A 19,953-nucleotide genomic window follows, 5' to 3' on the forward strand; every position below is an offset into this window, starting at 1 on the left:
TATGTAACTTTTGAACTACTGAAATGTTCTATTTTTGTATTAATCAGAAAAAAGTGAAAAAATACCATTTTAACAAGCTCAGAATTTATATACATTTTGTACTAATCAAATATACGAAAGAATAAATTTAAGTGACCTATTCAATTTTGTACCCATGAGAAATTGCATTTTAACTGGCTCAGAATTTTACTACTCAAATAAACAATGGAGTATTTAGTTTTATATCACCAAGAAAAAAAAAAGAAATTGCACCATTTTGGAGTATTCAAATAAACAAAGGACTTATAATTTGTGTCAACTCTAAAATCAATTAAACGAAGTAATGCGTTTGAGTGAGCTATTTAATTTGAAAAACCGAAGTTGAGTATTTTATACCATTTTGTGTTATTTCAACAAACAAAGGAATAAGCAAAAAAAGGATCATTTTATATCATTTTAAACTAGCCTAATAAACGAAGGCATAAATATGAGTGAGCTATTTAGCTTTGTACGAACCAGAAAAAAGTGAAGAAGGTTCATTTTATACCTTTTGGTGCAATTCAAATAATCGAGGGAATAAATTTGGATGGTCTATTTTATTTTTGTATTCATTCGAAAAAAGCGAAGAAGGGCCATTTTATACCTTTTTTTGCCATTCCTATTTCCTTTTGTTCCAACGAGAACCATTTATAACAGGCTTAGATTTTTATGCCTTTCTTGTAATATTTCTACCAAACAGAAAAAAAAAGCTACACAAATAAACAAAGGAATAAATTTGTAATAACCACAAAAAAAGCGAAGAAATGCCATTTTTAACTAGCTCAGAATTTCTAGACCATGTTGTACTATTTAAACAAACAAAGGGATAAATTTGAGTGGTTATTCAATTTTGTAGCAAGAAGAAAAAGGAAAGAACTAACATTTTGTACTTATCAAATAAATGAAGGAATTTAGTTTTGTACCAAACAAAATAAGAAAAAGCAGTGAAGAAAGAATAAAATTTGGATGGACTATTTTTTTATGTACCAACAAAAAAGAGAAACCGAAGGAGGAATAAATTTGGGTGACCTATTCAGTTTTGTACTACTAAAATAAACGAAGGAATAAAACGGAGAAGGGCCATTTTATTTAATTTTGTAGTACTCAAATATACAAAGGTATAAATCTGTGTAACCCATTCAGTTTTTGTACTAAGCAGAAAATTTGTTGGCTTTTTTTAAAAAGACCATTTTATCTTTTGTATTCAGATTTTCCGGCTACTTTTTGCGCTCTACAAATAAGAGATCATTTTATGTGCCTTTTGTAACGAAGGAACAAATTTGAAGGAGGCTCATTTTAACTAATCCTGCTGCGAGTAGATCAATGTGGCATTATTGCGACTTTCATTTTCAAATACATACGGATTAAATCACTATGGCCAAAAAAACCTCTCTTCTTATGCTTATTTGGAGTAGACTTAAAAGGATCAACAATTAGAAACCCACTAGTAGGGCGTCGATTTAGTAAAACCCGTTATGCTTTCTTCTACGGTCTTCAGCATGTATTTTAAACCAAGAGCAGCAAGATTAATATTCGATACTTGGAAATTGACCCAACAAGCATCTGTTAAATTTATCCATACTTTGAATTTATGAGGTTACAGCTAGTAAAAGAAAACGAATAGATAATTTTGAGACAGTTCCATATGGGTAAATACTGTAGTAGTAGAAACGAAGGTTTTTTTTAAATTAAGTTGAGATAAAGAGAGAGTGTGAAAAAATGGATAATTAAATTTTAAATCATTATTATTATTATTATTTTAGAGATCAAAGGGAAGAATAAATGAATTTGAGTGTCATATGTACGAACAAGATATGTCATTTTATTATATTATCGTGTGCTGTTTAAACAAATGTAGGGAAATGCACTACTCAAATAAACGAAGGAATTTAGTTTTGTACCGGGCAAAAAAGGAGTGAAGAATGAATAAAATTTGAATGGAATATTTTCTTTTGTACCAGCTGGGAGAAGTGAAGGAATTTAGTTTTGTACCATTGTAACAAACTAAGTATTTTGTACTGTTTGTACCACCGAGAAAAAACATTCAAATAAATGAAGGTATAAATTGGGATAGAATATTTAGATTTGTACCAAGGCATAGTATTGTAGGTTAGATATTTTCGGTTGGATAATGGTATACAGCCATGTTTTGTTGAACACAATGCCCACTATAACGATGTGGTAGACAATTATTTGATGGATAGATATTTGTTTAATGGTCGCTATTATCGCTTCTTTCGCTATGGGAGAACACAGGACACTTTGGAATCATGAGTGCGAGTTCAGGCCAAGTATCCAGATTGCAGATTTACTTGGATTCTTTACACTATGTGGTAAAACTGGCCTTCTTACGGTATCTCCTGATACCTATCTGTTAGACCTCGCAGTATTTGGAAACTTGGTGGAAAAGAATAACAAATGGTTTTTCTCACAATAAAGCTATACATACAGAATAATCCATTATGGCAAAAAATACTACTTTCTCCTTATGCTTATTTGGAGTAGACTTAAGAGAATTTAGGTGGTATTACATTATACTTCGATAACAATAATGATACATTGTGTAAGAATTTCCAATTAATAGCGGTATTGCACTGTGTTTATAATATAATAATAATCTGTAATAGTGCAGTTTACTTTTCGAATGAGAGTAGTTTTTACAAGAACATTAAAACTTTTTAAATAGGTTACATTGCACAAGAGTTTTAAAGGTATATTCTAGTCTACCAGCAATAATCATCTCTGAGAGAGTTATTAGGTAAAGAAAAAACTTACCCGATAACAATTACACCACCATTCTGCGACAATGTTCCGAACACATTTATACCATCTAATTTCTCAGATTTAAGGCTAAATTAAATGAGGAAGAGGTGTACCACAAATTGTGCAAAAGTATTTGGGAGATATAAGTAAGAAGTACTAGGATGGAGTTAGCAGATGTGCCAATAGAAAAATTTCAGAACATCTACAAACAGAATATTATACAAGATTTTGCAGGTATTATAATTTTTGAATCGAAGGACAAGAATATTAACACTATTTGTAACAACGATGATTCCGTGAGTGTAGATTGTCTTAGATGGAATACAGGTAATTCTTCCATTAAAATTTACAACAAATGTATTTGCCAAATTCTTGGGTAACTATCTAATTTATTTTGTTCATTGTTCAAACAAGCCTTTACGGGGTATTACGAGATTGGAAGCAATTATCTTTAACTACTATACTGATGAGTGGATCCAATTTTACACACCAAAGAATATTTTACGGATATGGATAAATTTAACAGATGCTTGTTGGGTCAATTTCCAAGTATCGAATATTAATCTTGCTGCTCTTGGTTTAAAATACATGCTGAAGACCGTAGAAGAAAGCATAACGGGTTTTACTAAATCGACGCCCTACTAGTGGGTTTCTAATTGTTGATCCTTTTAAGTCTACTCCAAATAAGCATAAGAAGAGAGTAGGTTTTTTTTTTTTTTTTGGCCATAGTGGTTTAATCCGTATGTATTTGAAAATGAAAGTCGCAATAATACCACATTGATCTACTCGCAGCAGGATCAGTTAAAATGAGCCTCCTTCAAATTTGTTCCTTCGTTACAAAAGGCACATAAAATGATCTCTATTTGTAGAGCGCAAAAAGTAGCCGGAAAATCTGAATACAAAAGATAAAATGGTCTTTTTAAAAAAAGCCAACAAATTTTCTGCTTAGTACAAAAACTGAATGGGTTACACAGATTTATACCTTTGTATATTTGAGTACTACAAAATTAAATAAAATGGCCCTTCTCCGTTTTATTCCTTCGTTTATTTTAGTAGTACAAAACTGAATAGGTCACCCAAATTTATTCCTCCTTCGGTTTCTCTTTTTTGTTGGTACATAAAAAAATAGTCCATCCAAATTTTATTCTTTCTTCACTGCTTTTTCTTATTTTGTTTGGTACAAAACTAAATTCCTTCATTTATTTGATAAGTACAAAATGTTAGTTCTTTCCTTTTTCTTCTTGCTACAAAATTGAATAACCACTCAAATTTATCCCTTTGTTTGTTTAAATAGTACAACATGGTCTAGAAATTCTGAGCTAGTTAAAAATGGCATTTCTTCGCTTTTTTTGTGGTTATTACAAATTTATTCCTTTGTTTATTTGTGTAGCTTTTTTTTTCTGTTTGGTAGAAATATTACAAGAAAGGCATAAAAATCTAAGCCTGTTATAAATGGTTCTCGTTGGAACAAAAGGAAATAGGAATGGCAAAAAAAGGTATAAAATGGCCCTTCTTCGCTTTTTTCGAATGAATACAAAAATAAAATAGACCATCCAAATTTATTCCCTCGATTATTTGAATTGCACCAAAAGGTATAAAATGAACCTTCTTCACTTTTTTCTGGTTCGTACAAAGCTAAAAAGCTCACTCATATTTATGCCTTCGTTTATTAGGCTAGTTTAAAATGATATAAAATGATCCTTTTTTTGCTTATTCCTTTGTTTGTTGAAATAATACAAAATGGTATAAAATACTCAACTTCGGTTTTTCAAATTAAATAGCTCACTCAAACGCATTACTTCGTTTAATTGATTTTAGAGTTGACACAAATTATAAGTCCTTTGTTTATTTGAATACTCCAAAATGGTGCAATTTCTTTTTTTTTTCTTGGTGATATAAAACTAAATACTCCATTGTTTATTTGAGTAGTAAAATTCTGAGCCAGTTAAAATGCAATTTCTCATGGGTACAAAATTGAATAAGTCACTTAAATTTATTCTTTCGTATATTTGATTAGTACAAAATGTATATAAATTCTGAGCTTGTTAAAATGGTATTTTTTCACTTTTTTCTGATTAATACAAAAATAGAACATTTCAGTAGTTCAAAAGTTACCTAAATTCTGAGCTAGTTAAAGTAGCTCTTCTTCTCTTTTCTAGTTGGTACAAAAGAAAATAATCCACCTAATCTTCACTTCTTTTTTTTTTCTGGTTGGTATTCCTTCGTTTATTGGAGTAGTACAAAATTGTATAAAAGTCTGAGTTAGTTAAAATGATCCTTCTTCGGCTTTTTTTGTTTATTTGATTCGTACAAAATGGCATTTCTCGTTGGTACAAAATTGAATAGGTCATTCAAATTTATCTTTTCGTTTGTTTAAATAGTTAAAATGGAATATCTTTGCTTTTCTTCTGATTGGTACAAAAATAAAATAGACCACTGAAATTTGTTCCCTCTATTATTTGAATAACACAAAGAGGTATAAAATGACCCTTCTTTGATTTTCTTGTAATTGGTACAAAAATAAAATTTCGTTTATTTGGGTAGTACAAAATTATATAGAAATATTGAACCTTCTTCATTTTTTTTTCTGGTTCATACAAAGATAAATACTCCATCCAAATTTGAGTAAAATGGTCCATGTTCGCTTTCTCAAATTTAGCCCTTCGTTTTGTTTAAATAATACAAGATGACATATAATTCTCAGCTAGTTAATATGGCATATCTTTGCTTTCTTTCTTGTTAATTCTTGCTTTGAATAGCCCAAAAAGGTACAGAAATTCTGCTCTAGTTAAAATTGTGTTCCTTTGATTTCTTTCTCATTACTACAAAAGTAAATAAGCCACTCAAATTTATTCCTTCTTCACTTTTTTTTTTTCTGCTTTGTACAAAATTGAATAAATCACACAAATTTACTAAATGAGGAAACGTTATCTCAATATGTGGTTTCATTTACGAGATTGACCTTTGACCTCAATGACCATTATTTTTGAAACTTGTAGTAGTTGATGACCAATTACAAGATTTGGAAACAGCACCTCAATATTTGGCTCCGTTCTTTAACCTCGATGGTCAGTACTTTTTAACATGTACTAGTTAATGATCTATTACTAGATTTGGAAACAGCACCTCAATATGTGTCTACGTTTTCGAGTTATTAGGTTTTAAGTATTTTGACCTTTGACCTCGATGGCCACTATTTTGGAACTTGTAGTACCTGATGACCAATTACTAAATATGGAAACAGCACCTCAATATGTGGATCCATTTTCGAGTTATTAGGTTTTAAGTATTGTGACCTTTGACCTTGATGATCATTATTTTGGAACTTGTAGTAGTTGGTAACCAATTACTAAACATGGAAACAACATCTCAATATGTGGTTCCGTTTTCGAGTTATTAGGTTTTAAGTATTTTGACCTTTGACCTTGATGACCACTAATTTTTGGACATGTAGTAGTTGATGACCAGTTACTAGATTTGGAAACAGCACCTCAATATGTGGATCCATTTAAGAGTTATTTGGTTTTAAGTATGTTGACCTTTGACCTCGATGGCCACTATTTTGGAACTTGTGGTACCTGATGACCAATTGCTAAATGTGGAAACAGCACCTCAATATGTGGATCCATTTTCGAGTAATTAGGTTTTAAGTATGTTGACCTTTGACCTCGATGGCCACTATTTTGGAACTCGTAGTAGTTGATGACCAATTACTAAATGTGGAAACAGCACCTGAGTATGTGGCTCCGTTTTCGAGTTTTGACCTTTGACCTCGATGGTCATTATTTTGGAACTTGTACTAAATGTGGAAACAGCACCTCGATATGTTGTTTTGTTTTCGAGTTTGACCTTTGTTCACGATGGTCAGTAGTTTGGGGACATGCTTGTGTCACTTCTGCTATGTTAAATTAAGGGTTGGGAACGAAATCAGTGCTACGTTAAAATAGGGGTGGAGAATGTGTTCATAAATTTCTGCTATGTTAAAATGTTCAAATAGGGGTTGAAAAAGTAATCATAAAAGGGAACGAGTACACCCCCTAAAAAGTGCTCATAAAAGGGAACGAATCTTATGTATTATCTGCTCTCCTATGTAATTTCAATTAGGGGTGGAAAAAATGGTCATCAAAGAGAATGAATGAATACACCCTCTAAAATGATTATATGTAGACCGTGGGTATTCGATTGTAATCTTTGCTCGTTATGTTAAAATAAGGGTTGGAATGAGTTACGTATTCTTATGTCATTTCTGTTATGTTAAAATAAGGGTTGAAAAATATGCTCATAAAAGAGAACGAGTTCACCCCTAAAATGGAGGCCTGCTATGTTATGTAGTCTTCTGCTCTTATATGTGTTCGTAATTTTATGTTACCTACTATGTTAAAATAGTGCTATGTGTTATCTGCTTTTCTATGTGTTATCTGCTGTTGAAAAATATGCTCATAAAAGAGAACGAGTTCACCCTTGTTATGTTATGTACTCGTAACCTTATATGTTATCTGCTATGTTAAAATAGTGTTATGTGTTATCTTCTCTTCTATGTGTTCGTAATCTTATGTGTTATCTCCTATGTTAAAATAGGGGTTGAAAAATATGCTCATAAAAGGGAATGAATACACCCTTGTTATGTTACGTACTCTTATGTGTTATCTCCTCTGCTGTATGTTACGTAGTGTTATCTGTTATCTTCTCTTCTATGTGTTCGTAATTAAAATAGGGGTTGAAAAATATGCTCATAAAAGAGAACGAGTACACCCTTGTTATGTTATGTACTCTTATGTGTTATCTCCTTTGCTGTATGTTACGTAGTGTTATGTGTTATCTGCTCTTCTATGTGTTCATAATTAAAATAAGGGTTGAAAAATATGCTCATAAAAGGGAACGAGTACACCCTCTAAAATGGAGGTCGTAAAAGAGAACGAGTATACCCTGCTATGTTACGTATTCTTATGTCATTTTTGTTATGTTAAAATAGGGGTTGAAAAATATGCTCATAAAAGGGAACGAGTACACCCTCTAAAATGGAGGTCGTAAAAGAGAACGAGTTCACCCCTAAAATGGAGGTTGTAAAAGACCATGGGCTCACGTTGTATGGTGGTCAATTCCCAGGGGGGGGGGGGGCTCGTAAAAGGGAACGAGTTCACCCTTAAAAGTGGTCATAAAAGAGAACGAATACACCCCCTTAAAAGTGCTCATAAAAGGGATTAAATTCACCCCTAAATTTGAGGTCGTAAAAGACCGTGGGCTCACGGTGCACGGTGGTCATTTTCCCAGTGGCTTGTGAGTTGTTCTAGTATGTTCTAGTATGAGCCAGATCGATCATTTTTCTACTACTTACATATGGATAGAAATAAGTTTTTTCTAGCCCGTTCTTATGTAACAGGGGGTTTATGAAGGACGGGACTTGCAGTTTAAAGTGGGTTACAAACCATTACTCGGTTTGAATCGGAGAGAAATTGTCCTCTAGCTGGGCTCAAACCTGGGACCCCTGCCTGATTACAAAAGTGACAATTCTACAGACTCATCCACGGAGAACACCTGATAAAGATATATTGTACTGATCTTGCATGTACTGTACTTGTGAATATTTTAAGAATCACTTTACAAGAAGAGAAAAAAAAAACAAAAAAAACTGCACAAGTGAAATCAGTACAAAGTACTGAAGATATACTTTATTCCTCTAAGTTAGTTCACAGAGTAAAAAATTTAGCGACCTAATTTAATTTGCATATAAATATAAGAAGTGAATAAAGATATGAATCAATTGAGTTCACTCTGGTTCTGAACCATTTATATTATTTTATTGGTTTAAATCAATTGTTTGTTTAACATACACATACAAATTCTATGAACTTCAATAGGAAAATGATTTTGGATCTTTGGATAATTTTGGATAATTTTAGCACCAGTCAAGCTAAAACTCGACTCGACTCGAAACTCGAGTCAAGTTTAGAATTGAGTCAAAGGTAATTTTCTCGAGTGGAGTTCCGAGCCGAGTCACTGTTTTTGACGTCGAGTTTTGAGTGAGTCGAGTTTGATAAATGGCTCGCTCGTTCAGCTCGTTTTAACTCGTTTTGAAATAATCGTCTGATTAGACTGGAAAGCGAAAGCCATGAGAAATGTAAGCAGTAGTGTGGAATACTTTTAGTGTTGCTCACGTGCTCACGACAAGGAACACTACTCGCATCTCGTCTCGTCTCGATAACGAGACGACAATAATTTTTTACCTTTTATAACGAGACAGCCTCAAGTGTCATGAGCATCAATATAAGTATATACTGTAGCTCTTACTATCAAAGCTGAGATCTGCACGTTCGAATTTTTGAGCTCAAGCAGAAGCCCAACCCGAGTGGTGATGTCAATCGGCTCGGCACTCGGTTCAACTGAGCGAACAACTCGAGCCGGCTTGGTTCAGATGAGCTATCGGCTCGGCCCAATTGAGCCAATGGCTTGAGCCATCTCGGTTGAGACGAGCCGTCGATTGGCACAATTGAGCTTTTGGCCCGAGCTTGCTCGGTTGGGATGAGCTACCGACTCGGCTCAGATGATTCACCAACTCAGCTGAGATGAGCCATCGGCTCGAGCCAGCTCCGTTGAATCGAGTTCATCGCCTCGGTTGGCTCGGTTGGGTGAGCTGTTGGCTTGGCTCACTTCTCGGTTCTGCTCGATAGTGAATGAGCTATGAACCAAGCCGCTCGAGCCACTGACAACCCTAGACCCGAGCCGAGCAGTTTTGAACATGTTTGACCGGCGCCCTATAACTTTTAACAATTTTTGGCTCGAGCCTGAATACTTGCTTCTCCGGAACTCAAACCCAGATCCTCGTGAACAATGTCCTTGCCTCCTGAAGACTTCTCGGCGACCGAGATCGGAAGTCAACTAGTTTTTAGTATACAGGTACACCCCGCCTACTTTCTTGGTTATACATGATGTTATAATAATAATAATAATAATAATAATAATAATAATAATAATAATAATAATAATAATAATAATAATAATATAAGTAGTAATAGTATCATTGACCTATTATCTATGTTGGACACTTAAAAATAGTAATTGAAACTACACACGACTCGACTCGACTCGATTCGAAATTCGACCTGAATTCGAGTCGAGTTGGAGGAAATTTTTCGAGCCAAGCTCAAAAATGTCTGCTTCGAGTCGAGTCGAGTTTCAAAAAAAACTCACTCGTATCCATCCCTACAGTGGAATAGGTATAAAGTTCGTGACCCGAGGTCTCGCTATGTATGTTCACAGGGTGTTCGAAAACGACATCAAATTACTTAAGGAAATTAATCCTTACACGAGAACATAAAATGAAAGTTACGGGTCACCGTACTAAAAACATTCTCGCTTAAATTTCTTAGGTTAAATCATATTATGTTGCTGTCAAATACAACAAAACTTTAAGGCATTTTCGGAAAACTCCAAAATATTGCTCGAGTTGTTGCTTTCTTGTACCGTTACGACCAATTTTCTGTGGACAATATATCTGAAATAACGCAACTGTGCACCAAGGTTGGTCTATAGGCTTTTTCATGTTTTCGTCCGAGGATTCACATCCCGAAGTTATTTCCTGACACCATGTGTATATATTATATTTGCTTATTTTCGAGTAACAAGATCTAGAAATGTTCGAGGCCCTAGTTCCACTTATATTTATTACCATAATGAAAACTTTAAAAAATCGTTCACGTAGTCTAAATTATAGTGACATTACTATGTCCGTTCTTCATTAGCTTGGTTGGTTTGGTGGGTTTAGAGTTTAGTGTCCCTTTCTGTACCGATGTTATAAGAGACGTGAGCCTTCAGTGGAATCCGAGTCCTTAGTGATCTGTTGATATTTCAAGGCTCTTCCGCCGGGTATCGAACCCGAGATCTGTGATCCAAAGGTGCGCGAGCTAGCCACTAGACAGACGAAGGGAAGGGTTATTGTATTTTTTAGAATGTTACTTATGTATGTTTATTCACGGGAAAGTTGGTTCATCGGGTTCAATCCATCGTTTCAATCTGTTGAATTTAGCTTGAAGTAAAGTTGATTTTTTTTATTACATCCAGAAAAATATGTGTTGAATAGCTAATGTTGCCAGAAAGTAAAAGTAACTACCTGTCACGAATTTCAAATCCCAGTTACTACAGGGAATTCTGTAGTTTGTATCCATGCAAACGTCTCATACAAACTTAGTGCTGCAAAGGAAAGCTAAATTTCAACCATGATCTGTATCAAATTGTTGATCCTCCTCTTCAAAGTATATACTCTCCCCTATTTTCTACTGTTGAGGCAGTGTTATTACAAAGAGTTGGAACGTACTAATATGAAATTAGTGGTTAGCAATAATTATCTAACTAGAGTTACTAGTAATGAAGAAATTGGCGTTCTCTACCTGATCTTTGCTTTCGCAGTATACATCATACAGCATGAAATCGCAAGAAGCAAATATTTCAAATTGTCTTGGAAGCAAATATTCTTTCTTTGTAACATTTACAGAAAATCTATCCGCTCTGCAGAAACGGAGGAAAGAAATGGGATGAGGGTGGCACCCCGCGGCGTTCTACCACACCCATTGGAAAAGGACTTAAGAGGGGGGAGAGAAATACCTGCCTGTCAGCAGGACATCTGTTCGCGAAGATCACATTGGAACACACAACCTTCAATATATAGTCCATTACAATGTTACTTTTAAAAGTTCATTACTCTTGATCTACATCATTAAGCGTGAAATTGAAACAATCATTTCACTTCTATTGCTTTTCTGTGTACATATGAAAAATTTTAAGTTGTTACGTACCATATTTCATTAGATATTCATGAAATAAAGTTTACATGTTATCTTATGGGGACTGAGAAACCAGTGGCAAAAGGTATAACATCCCCTTAAAAGATAAGATTTATTTTATATTTATTATGAGTCAGTTTTCACGCCTATAAGGTATATAATGTATTACAACAGGACATGCTCTTTTTTCAGTATATACAGGACGAATGTAAATTTAAAACAAAGGGAAGCCACGTTATTGTGAGGAACTTACGCGTCATTGGTGGATAATTTGTATTGCAAACGCGAAGCTTGGAGAAGACTGAGCAGCAGACTCACTTGATCTCAACTCATAAAGTTTGTCACAAGGGAATTTAGAAGTCAAATTTGATAGGGTTCAGTTAAATAAAACTTGGTGAAGGGCAGTAAAATTTAAAAGAAATGACTCACATCTCAAGACTTTTTAACACACTTTTCTTATTGTAACGCCAGATGACGAATGCCTCTATTGAAGGCATCTTGTGATCGTATGAGTGAAAATAATGCTGCGCCTCTAATACATTGCGTAATCCAACCAAAAGTGGTCGCCTTCAATCTTTTCTTCAGTTTCCCAAACGCATGGAGACACACAAGGGTTGTGGGCTAGAAAAGGATCTTCAAACAAAGTAATGCGGTCTAACGTTATCGTGAAGGAGGATAACGATCTTTGTTAGAAAAGCCGTAGGAAAGCAAAGAACAAGAAGTGCTTTAAGTCAGGCGTCGGAGTGCAAAATGTATTTTCTTCATGGTTGTAGTCTGAAGCAAATGAGTATCTGTGTGATCGCTGTGTCAGCAAACATGGAGATTAATTGATTCATTGGATCTGGATTTAGTGTTCCTTTCAGCAGAGAGGCTATGTGAAACGTGGACCTACAGCTTAACGTGGAATTCGAACCACATGAACTCCGTTTTTATTGATAACAAAATGATTATGCTTCACACGAAAAATATTTTTCCTGTTGCAATTTTCTGCAAAGTATTAATGGTTCTTATCCAATTGCTACTCGTTTGTTCACCCATTAGTTCAAAACTTTCTACCCATTCCGCATGTCTTCCAGTAGAGGAAAAAACATCTTATTTAAAAGTACTACATCGTAGTCATTAGGGTGACTAAGGAAAAGATTGTCAATCTTAACGGCCTACATCCAAGAATTACATTTACGGGGAGCTTAGAAGGTATGAGCTTCCACAGCCCAATTTTATAGGGAGTGAAACATCCTTTCCCAACCTCATCGCTCAGTTATATATAACTAGGGATGGGCAAAACAGGTTTCTATAAAAACCGGAAACCGGTTTCTAGAAAAAACAACATTTCGGTTTTCTTCAAAACCGTTTCGGTCTTTCTCCGAAATCGGTTTCGGTTTTCTCCAAAACCCGGTTCGGTTTTCACCGAAACTGCTTTCGGTGAAAACTTTTGGAAAACACACAAAACTATTTTTGTGGAAACGGGTTCGGTTTCCGGAGAACGAACACGAGAAATAGAACAGATTTTGGAAAAAAACCGGAACCGGTTTTGAAGAAAACCGAAACCGGGTCCGATGAAAACCGAACCGGTTTTGAGAAAACCGATAACTGGTTTCGGTGGGAAAAAACGAAAAACTGGTTTTTGTGCCCACCACTAGTTATAACCAAACATCATTGGCCTCAAATACTTACTGAATACATCTATATAGAATTACTTATCTTGTAGTAACAATTTTAACATCATTCATTTATGATATGAGTCACTTTGATAGTTGCTTACTTCTGCTTGTCCCCCTTACTATGTTCCATGTATACATTATTCATTTAATATTTCATTTATTAAAGTAATTAATGGGATAAGGCTACATAGTTTAAGCTACCCTCTCGTGTTAGGATAACACTTGACCTAGCACCTTCCACTGATGAAATTAGAATTTAATCTCTGTTAACATCTGTAAATACAGGGTTTTCATAAAGTATGGACGGATTTAATTCGCTTATAATTTACATAAAAATGCTCATATTGAAATCAAATAAAGTGCAAACGGTAGCGGAAGGATTAAATTTTTACCTGTAATCTGCACCAGCTCAGTTCATTCACCGCCACACCTCCAACTGGGCGCCATTTAGGAATCGTCTGGGAATCGATTTCTGTGGGCTGTTGATGATGCTTTCCCTTACCCTGCTCACTGTTGTAGGCGATGTTGGCGACCTCCCACTTCGAGGACGGTCCAGGACGCTTCCTGTCTCCAAGAACTTAGCATGCCACTTTCGGATTGCACTCTCAGTCGGTGCCGGCTTTTTGAACTCTTTGGTGAACTTTCGACACACCAGAATTGGTGATTTTAGCTCTGCGTACCACAGAACACATTGCGCTTTCTCTTTCACCGACGCCATCTTTGATACGGTAAAAAAAAAAAAAAGTCTTCTCAGAGGAGTTTTTCATTTATTTATTTCTTTAAAAGACACACACACCAATACAGCTTACAACTTACTTTTAACAGTCAACATTGAAACAACAATGAAAACAACAATAGATGGAATTTGGTAAGAAACTGACCCTTGCCCTCCCTCTCCCTCTCTCAACGTGTTCAGAGTTGCCGCTTATCTAACAGTGTCGCCAACTAAAAATTTTATCCTTCCGCTACCGTTTGCACTTTATTTGATTTCATTATGAGCATTTTTATGAAAATTATAAGCAAATTAAATCCGTCCAGACTTTATGAAAACCCTGTACTCACAGAACTCTTAAAAAATACGGAAAGTATGTTCAAAATGAACGTCTAGTAACTATTTAGTAACTAAACTTACTCTTTTAATCTGCAACTAGAACTAAACTATAAATTGCGATTTACCTGAAGCTTCTTGGTATCACTATAAATTTCGAGCATCTTACACTGAATCTTATAGGCATTGTTCATTTGAATTGCTTCCTTGTACACTTTGTCTAAGCTTTCCTGAAAAGTAAAATAAAATAAAATAAAAACATGAAGATAAAATTTGTGAAATGCATTCTTAAATAGTTATTTCATGCAAAAATTGTATTTGAATGCGATATTCACTGAGTAAATTTCAGTTAGTTAAATTGGTGAATCTAGCATTTCAAATAACAAATTGAAAAAAATGAAATGAAATCTTGAAGTTTTACGTCCCACGATTATGCCGATTAGGCTAAAGAAGACGGTGATGATGAGTGAAATGGTGGAATGAAGAAAGTGGGAGGAAACGGGAGAACTCCGAGAAAACCTACGAGCACGGTGTTTGTCCACCACAAGGTCCACACGGCGCCAGCTGGGATCGAACCAGGGACCCCAAGCAAAGGAGGTGAACGCTCTACCACTGAGCCACCGCGCCCCCCCACCAAATAAATAACAAATTGGTATGCTGATATCTTGCACCATTACATCCACTGTAGTTGTAATCATCTTTTTTGTCTGGACAAACTTGACTCCAGGTTGTGCTATAAGGGGTTCCTTATACAGTAGTTACTTTTTTCTTTTACTCTTTTTTTTTTCTCCTGTTCTCCAATCTTGTAATTCTAGTTTCTTAACATAACAATTATTATAAGGTTAAATTAAGCCTTTAGCCCACTAGCTCTGCTGCTATTGAAAATTCCACTAAACTTTTAGAAACATTAAAACCATTAACGGGAGAAACTCGAAGAAACTACATACATAAATCTCTCACTCAAAACGCTTGGTGCTAGTGTCATTAGCAGTCGTTCATGAAGTTCCCATGTCCAGTTCCTGGGAGGACCGTAATTATTGTGAGATTTAGAATATGGCGGACTGGATATATCTCTGGGAAAGCTTAGCTTCCTCTAACTTCTTTCTCCTAAGGATGGAAAATGAAAAGCACAAATTTAAGTCTTTGTCAAGACCGAGAATAATATATTTTTGGCGTCACAATGGGTGGACTATATATATATAAAAACGTATTCTCGGTCGGATGGGGAAATTTATTGTGGTCATTGGAAAGAATGAAGAATACGCATTCTTCGTTGATTTAGTTTCTGAGTTTTAATTACGCAAATCACTGAGAACATGAACGGTTTCAACAGGAATATTTCTACATGTGGCAAGAACAAACCATTCTACATAAAAGCATCGGAAAAACAAGTTTTAATCTGTATATATATATATATATATATATATATATATATATATATATATATATATATATAGATAGATAGATAGATAGATAGATAGATAGATATACAGGATGCGGAAAAAGTCCCGGAACAGTCCAATATCTCGCGAAGTATAAAGATCAGCAAAACAAAAATAACACTGTTAAATAGTTTTGAAAAAGCTATCCAATGATACCAAACACAACACCCTATTCCCACCCTCTTCGAGCGTACGGGGGGGGGACTTTAATATTTTAAATGGAAACCCCAATTTTTTATTGCACGTTTGGATTCTCCAGAAGAAGTGACAGTGATCTGACCCAAAATTGAAAACAACGCCTTCACGGATTTCACTTGAATCGCACACACAAAAAAAGAAACGCAAAACCTTATCAAAATGTGCCATCTCAGTATTGTACTCTGTGGCCGTGCGGTTAGCGTACTGGACTGTGGAGTCAGAGGTCGTGAGTTCGATTCCCGCTCAGAGTAACATTTTATGTGAATTTTTTACACCCAAATAAAGAATTCATACATTTTAACTTCGATAAAAAATAATGCATTTGTCCATATTTATTAATTTGCAAGAAAATACAAATGACGACAAAAGTGGTTTATTTTTGTTGTAAGTAACCCTATTACTAAGAACTACTTCATAAAGCTAGTTTGCAAAACAATTATCGAAATTTGTATTCTATGTAACTTCAAAAAAGTATTAATTGAAGTTAAAACATATGGAATTTATTTGTGGAAATAACAGAAAAAAATTGTCTTGAACGGCGATCGGAACTCAGAACCTCCGACTCCGTAACCTAGTACGCTAACCGTACGGCCACAGAGCACGAGACTGACACTTCGCATTTTTGTAACGTTTTGCTAAACCACCTTTTATTGTGTGTCGATTCAAGCGCCATCTGCGAAGACACTGTTTTCAATTTCGGGCCAAATCACTGTCACTTTTTCTGGAGAATCCAAATATGCAATAAGAAATAGGGATTCCCATTTAAAATTTTAAAGTTATCCCCGTACCCCCGAAGGGGGTGGGGATAGGGAGTTACGTTTGGTTATCATTGGATAGCTTTTTCAAAACTTTAACACGTGTTATTTTTGTTTTGCTGATCTTTATACTTCGTGAGATATTGGACCGTTCCGGGACTTTTCCCGCACCCTGTATATATATATATACAGATCTAACGATCATACCATTAGTAAAAAGTGCCCACGCTTGGATAAGTCCAAGTCCGTTCTTGACATTTTGGTGCTCGAAGTTTCGAGCTTGAGCTCTTGCCTTTCATGTAAAGTTTGGTGTGCATTGACTTGTATTTCTTAACTGACGCGAGTTCGTTTCCTTCTGATTGGACTACTGCGGTCCTCGCATTTTGTAGGCTACTCCTGGCGGTGGAGGTCTGGTTCCAATTGCAGCTATGGCCAGGTTATCTTGAGTTCTGGTCCTGTGCCACAATTTGGTTGATTGGTGTTGTCGCACATCACTGGGAAGAGGTAGGTCTAAGTTCTCATGGATCTAGGCAATATTTGTGTCCAAAGTATCTGTAATCGCTCAGGCGGCTCGATTCTGGATGGTCTGGAGGCGACGCTTGGATACTTTTTAAAGTGCACTTTTTGTACTAATCTAAGGATTCTGAACCCTCAGCATCTTCAAAGTAGTGTAAAAAATGCAATTAGAAGTGAGTTCAAAAGTGGGCACTTTTACTTTGGTCAGGGCCACCCCGTGCAATGACTTCATTTGCCGCCCCCTTTCTCCAGAAATAACAAATCTTAAAAGCCACGATTTAAGTATGCTACCTCATCATGAACAACGAATGGGAGGATGGGAGCTAACTCGCACTCAGAAAGGCCTAAACACTACAAATACAATCTCGTTGTCTGTTTTTTTCTTTAAATAATAATCTACTAAAATGAAATGAAATGAAATCTTTGAGTTTTACGTCCTACGCTTATGCCGGTTAGGCTAAAGGAGACGGCGATGATGAGTAATGGATGAAATGGTGGAATGAAGAAAGTGGGAGGAAACGGGAGAACCCCGAGAAAACCCACGCACACGGTGTTTGTCCACCACAAGGTTCACTTGGCGGGGGCTGGGATCGAACCCGGGACCCCAAGCACCAGAGGTGAACGCTCTACCACTGAGCCACCGCGGCCCCCAATAATCTACTATGTTAGTGAAAGATAAAACAATCACACCTGCAGAGGATAGATGGTAGTCCTTTTTATAAAATTCAATATCGAGCTTCAATCTTAATATAGCTTTTTTATCTTTATTTCTTGATTTTCCTTCTACGTCTGTTAAAAGTTTAAAAAAATGTTTCCATCTTCAATAATAAGGGATTAATTTGTAAGACACGACTAGTTTCCATATCAATAATGTTATAACTAACTAAATGAAACAGGTGTTTGCTACTGTTAGACAACTGATTTCTTGTATTTGACAACAATCAAGCAATTCATGCTGGTATTTGTTTGACCACTTGCTTTAGCACTGTCCATGTGACCTTAAACTAATGCGACCTAAACATGATTTATGAATGTAGTATTCAAATAGAAGTAGTAAATGTAACTACCATCACCATGAAGTTTGTTTCCAACCACAAATATTTATTTTAAATAATACAGTTAGGACAGATTTTGCTGCCCCGTGAAATTCACGTGTTGCACATATGGTAGAGCCGGCCCTGCTATTGGCATACACGGTACTTTAAAGATCTCAAATTTAAGGTCATCTTTCTTAAATAACCCATTTTTGTAAACTGAAATGATTCAGCGTTCAACCTTTCTACACCGGCCAGGGATTTGGACGAAATCGTGGACTCTCACGTTGGGGACCATGATGATCTTCCCCCCTCCCTAATTATCCGAGTCATGACTGATACATGGTTGGAAAGCTTATGGAACACAGATTCCAACGAAGTAAGAATTGTGCAATTCCCGCCCTATTTGTAGAAGAAGAAGAAGAAACAAAAATAGTCCGAAAAATTAAGACTTTGAGGGGCCCTGCCAATTATCCAACGCTGACAAAATGACGTTCATGTGTAACATATCTGTGATAATAAAATTAAAAAATGATAGTCATTGTTGCAATACAAAATGAGATACAAATTCAGAACGAAATTCTTATAAAACGTCCTGTATATCATTTTCGGAGGACTGCTGCAGACCTTCGCGTTGACGGTCCTGCTGATCCCCTTAATCACCACAGAGTTATGATTGATACATCGTTGGAAGCTTATGGAACATAGATTGCAACGAGGTAACATTTATGCAATTTTTGAATTTGTGCAATTATATGGAACCGTCCTGAAAATAAACGTAATTTATGTCAAAAGAAACCGAGACTCAAAAAAATTGGCCAGCTTTTCCCCCTTCCTCTCTCATAAGGAACATGTACACATACAGGGTATTAATATGTAGTGTACTTCATTGCTTCAAATACCAATTTTTATGCGTGTACCCCAAAAGGGGTAACGCCCCCCCCAAAGAACTGATGGGGAAAAAAAATACGACCTTTACCCTCCCTCCGCCGTGGTAATTTACATACATATCGACGGAAAGCTTTGTACTTCTGGAACACATTGTTAACAAAATTATATTCCTAGCTTACTTAGGTCCTGAGCTATTGAGGTTTAAAACCTTGACGTAGCAGTTGCGTCAATGGGCGTTTAAAGGTTAACAAACAAACCACCTCAAGTCAAATGACTGCATTTATAAATAATTGTGTGTATAATCACATAACGAATCCAACACCACGTTGAGCAGCGGTTGGAATAAGGAGAAGGTCAATCTCTTTTAATGTTGCGACATACCATTTTATAGTGTCATAAATTTAGAAACATGAACTCAGAAAAATGGGGAACATCTGGAAAAAACCGTCAGTGCTAGAAAAAAAAAAAAATATCAAGCCAAGAAAATAAATATTTTATTTTTCTTATTACTTTACACAACAAGTTACCTTAGTTCCATAAAGGTTTTCCAAGTTCAACAGCGCAACCCATACATTGAACCTCTCCTGCTCTTCACGGAATGATATAGTCTTTAAAGCACGCTGAGCCACTGTACGAGCTTTTTCGATTTCAGTTGCCTGGAAGTAATTGGTTAAACAGCACAAAGTTAATTTGGTAAGAAAGAAAAAACACAAAATAAGTATAAATGTTTAATACCTAAAATCAAGGGAAGTCATTTTCATATTTGTGAATATAAATTTACAGTGCTGTGATATAAAATGAGACATATTCAAAAATGTAACTTTCCTGTAACCTGTACTCTAATACGTAG

The 19,953-nt window shown here is 35.5% G+C and overlaps 1 protein-coding gene across 3 annotated transcripts in view; it reads right to left on the reverse strand.

Annotated features, from left to right (window-relative positions):
* LOC145667050 (protein RRP5 homolog) overlaps positions 1 to 19,953 on the reverse strand; it is a 120,220-nt gene that overhangs the window by 13,507 nt on the left and 86,760 nt on the right. For all 3 annotated transcript variants that reach the window (XM_081734749.1, XM_081734747.1, XM_081734748.1), the window contains exons 19-20: positions 19,631 to 19,759; positions 14,396 to 14,497 (exon numbers count right to left, since the gene is read on the reverse strand). In XM_081734749.1, the coding sequence (XP_081590875.1) occupies positions 14,396 to 14,497; positions 19,631 to 19,759 (231 nt within the window). The remainder of the gene's footprint in view (positions 1 to 14,395; positions 14,498 to 19,630; positions 19,760 to 19,953) is intronic.

Source organism: Thermobia domestica, chromosome 12 (genome assembly GCF_964235325.1).
Source record: "Thermobia domestica chromosome 12, izTheDome1.hap1.1, whole genome shotgun sequence".
Taxonomy (NCBI): domain Eukaryota; kingdom Metazoa; phylum Arthropoda; class Insecta; order Zygentoma; family Lepismatidae; genus Thermobia; species Thermobia domestica.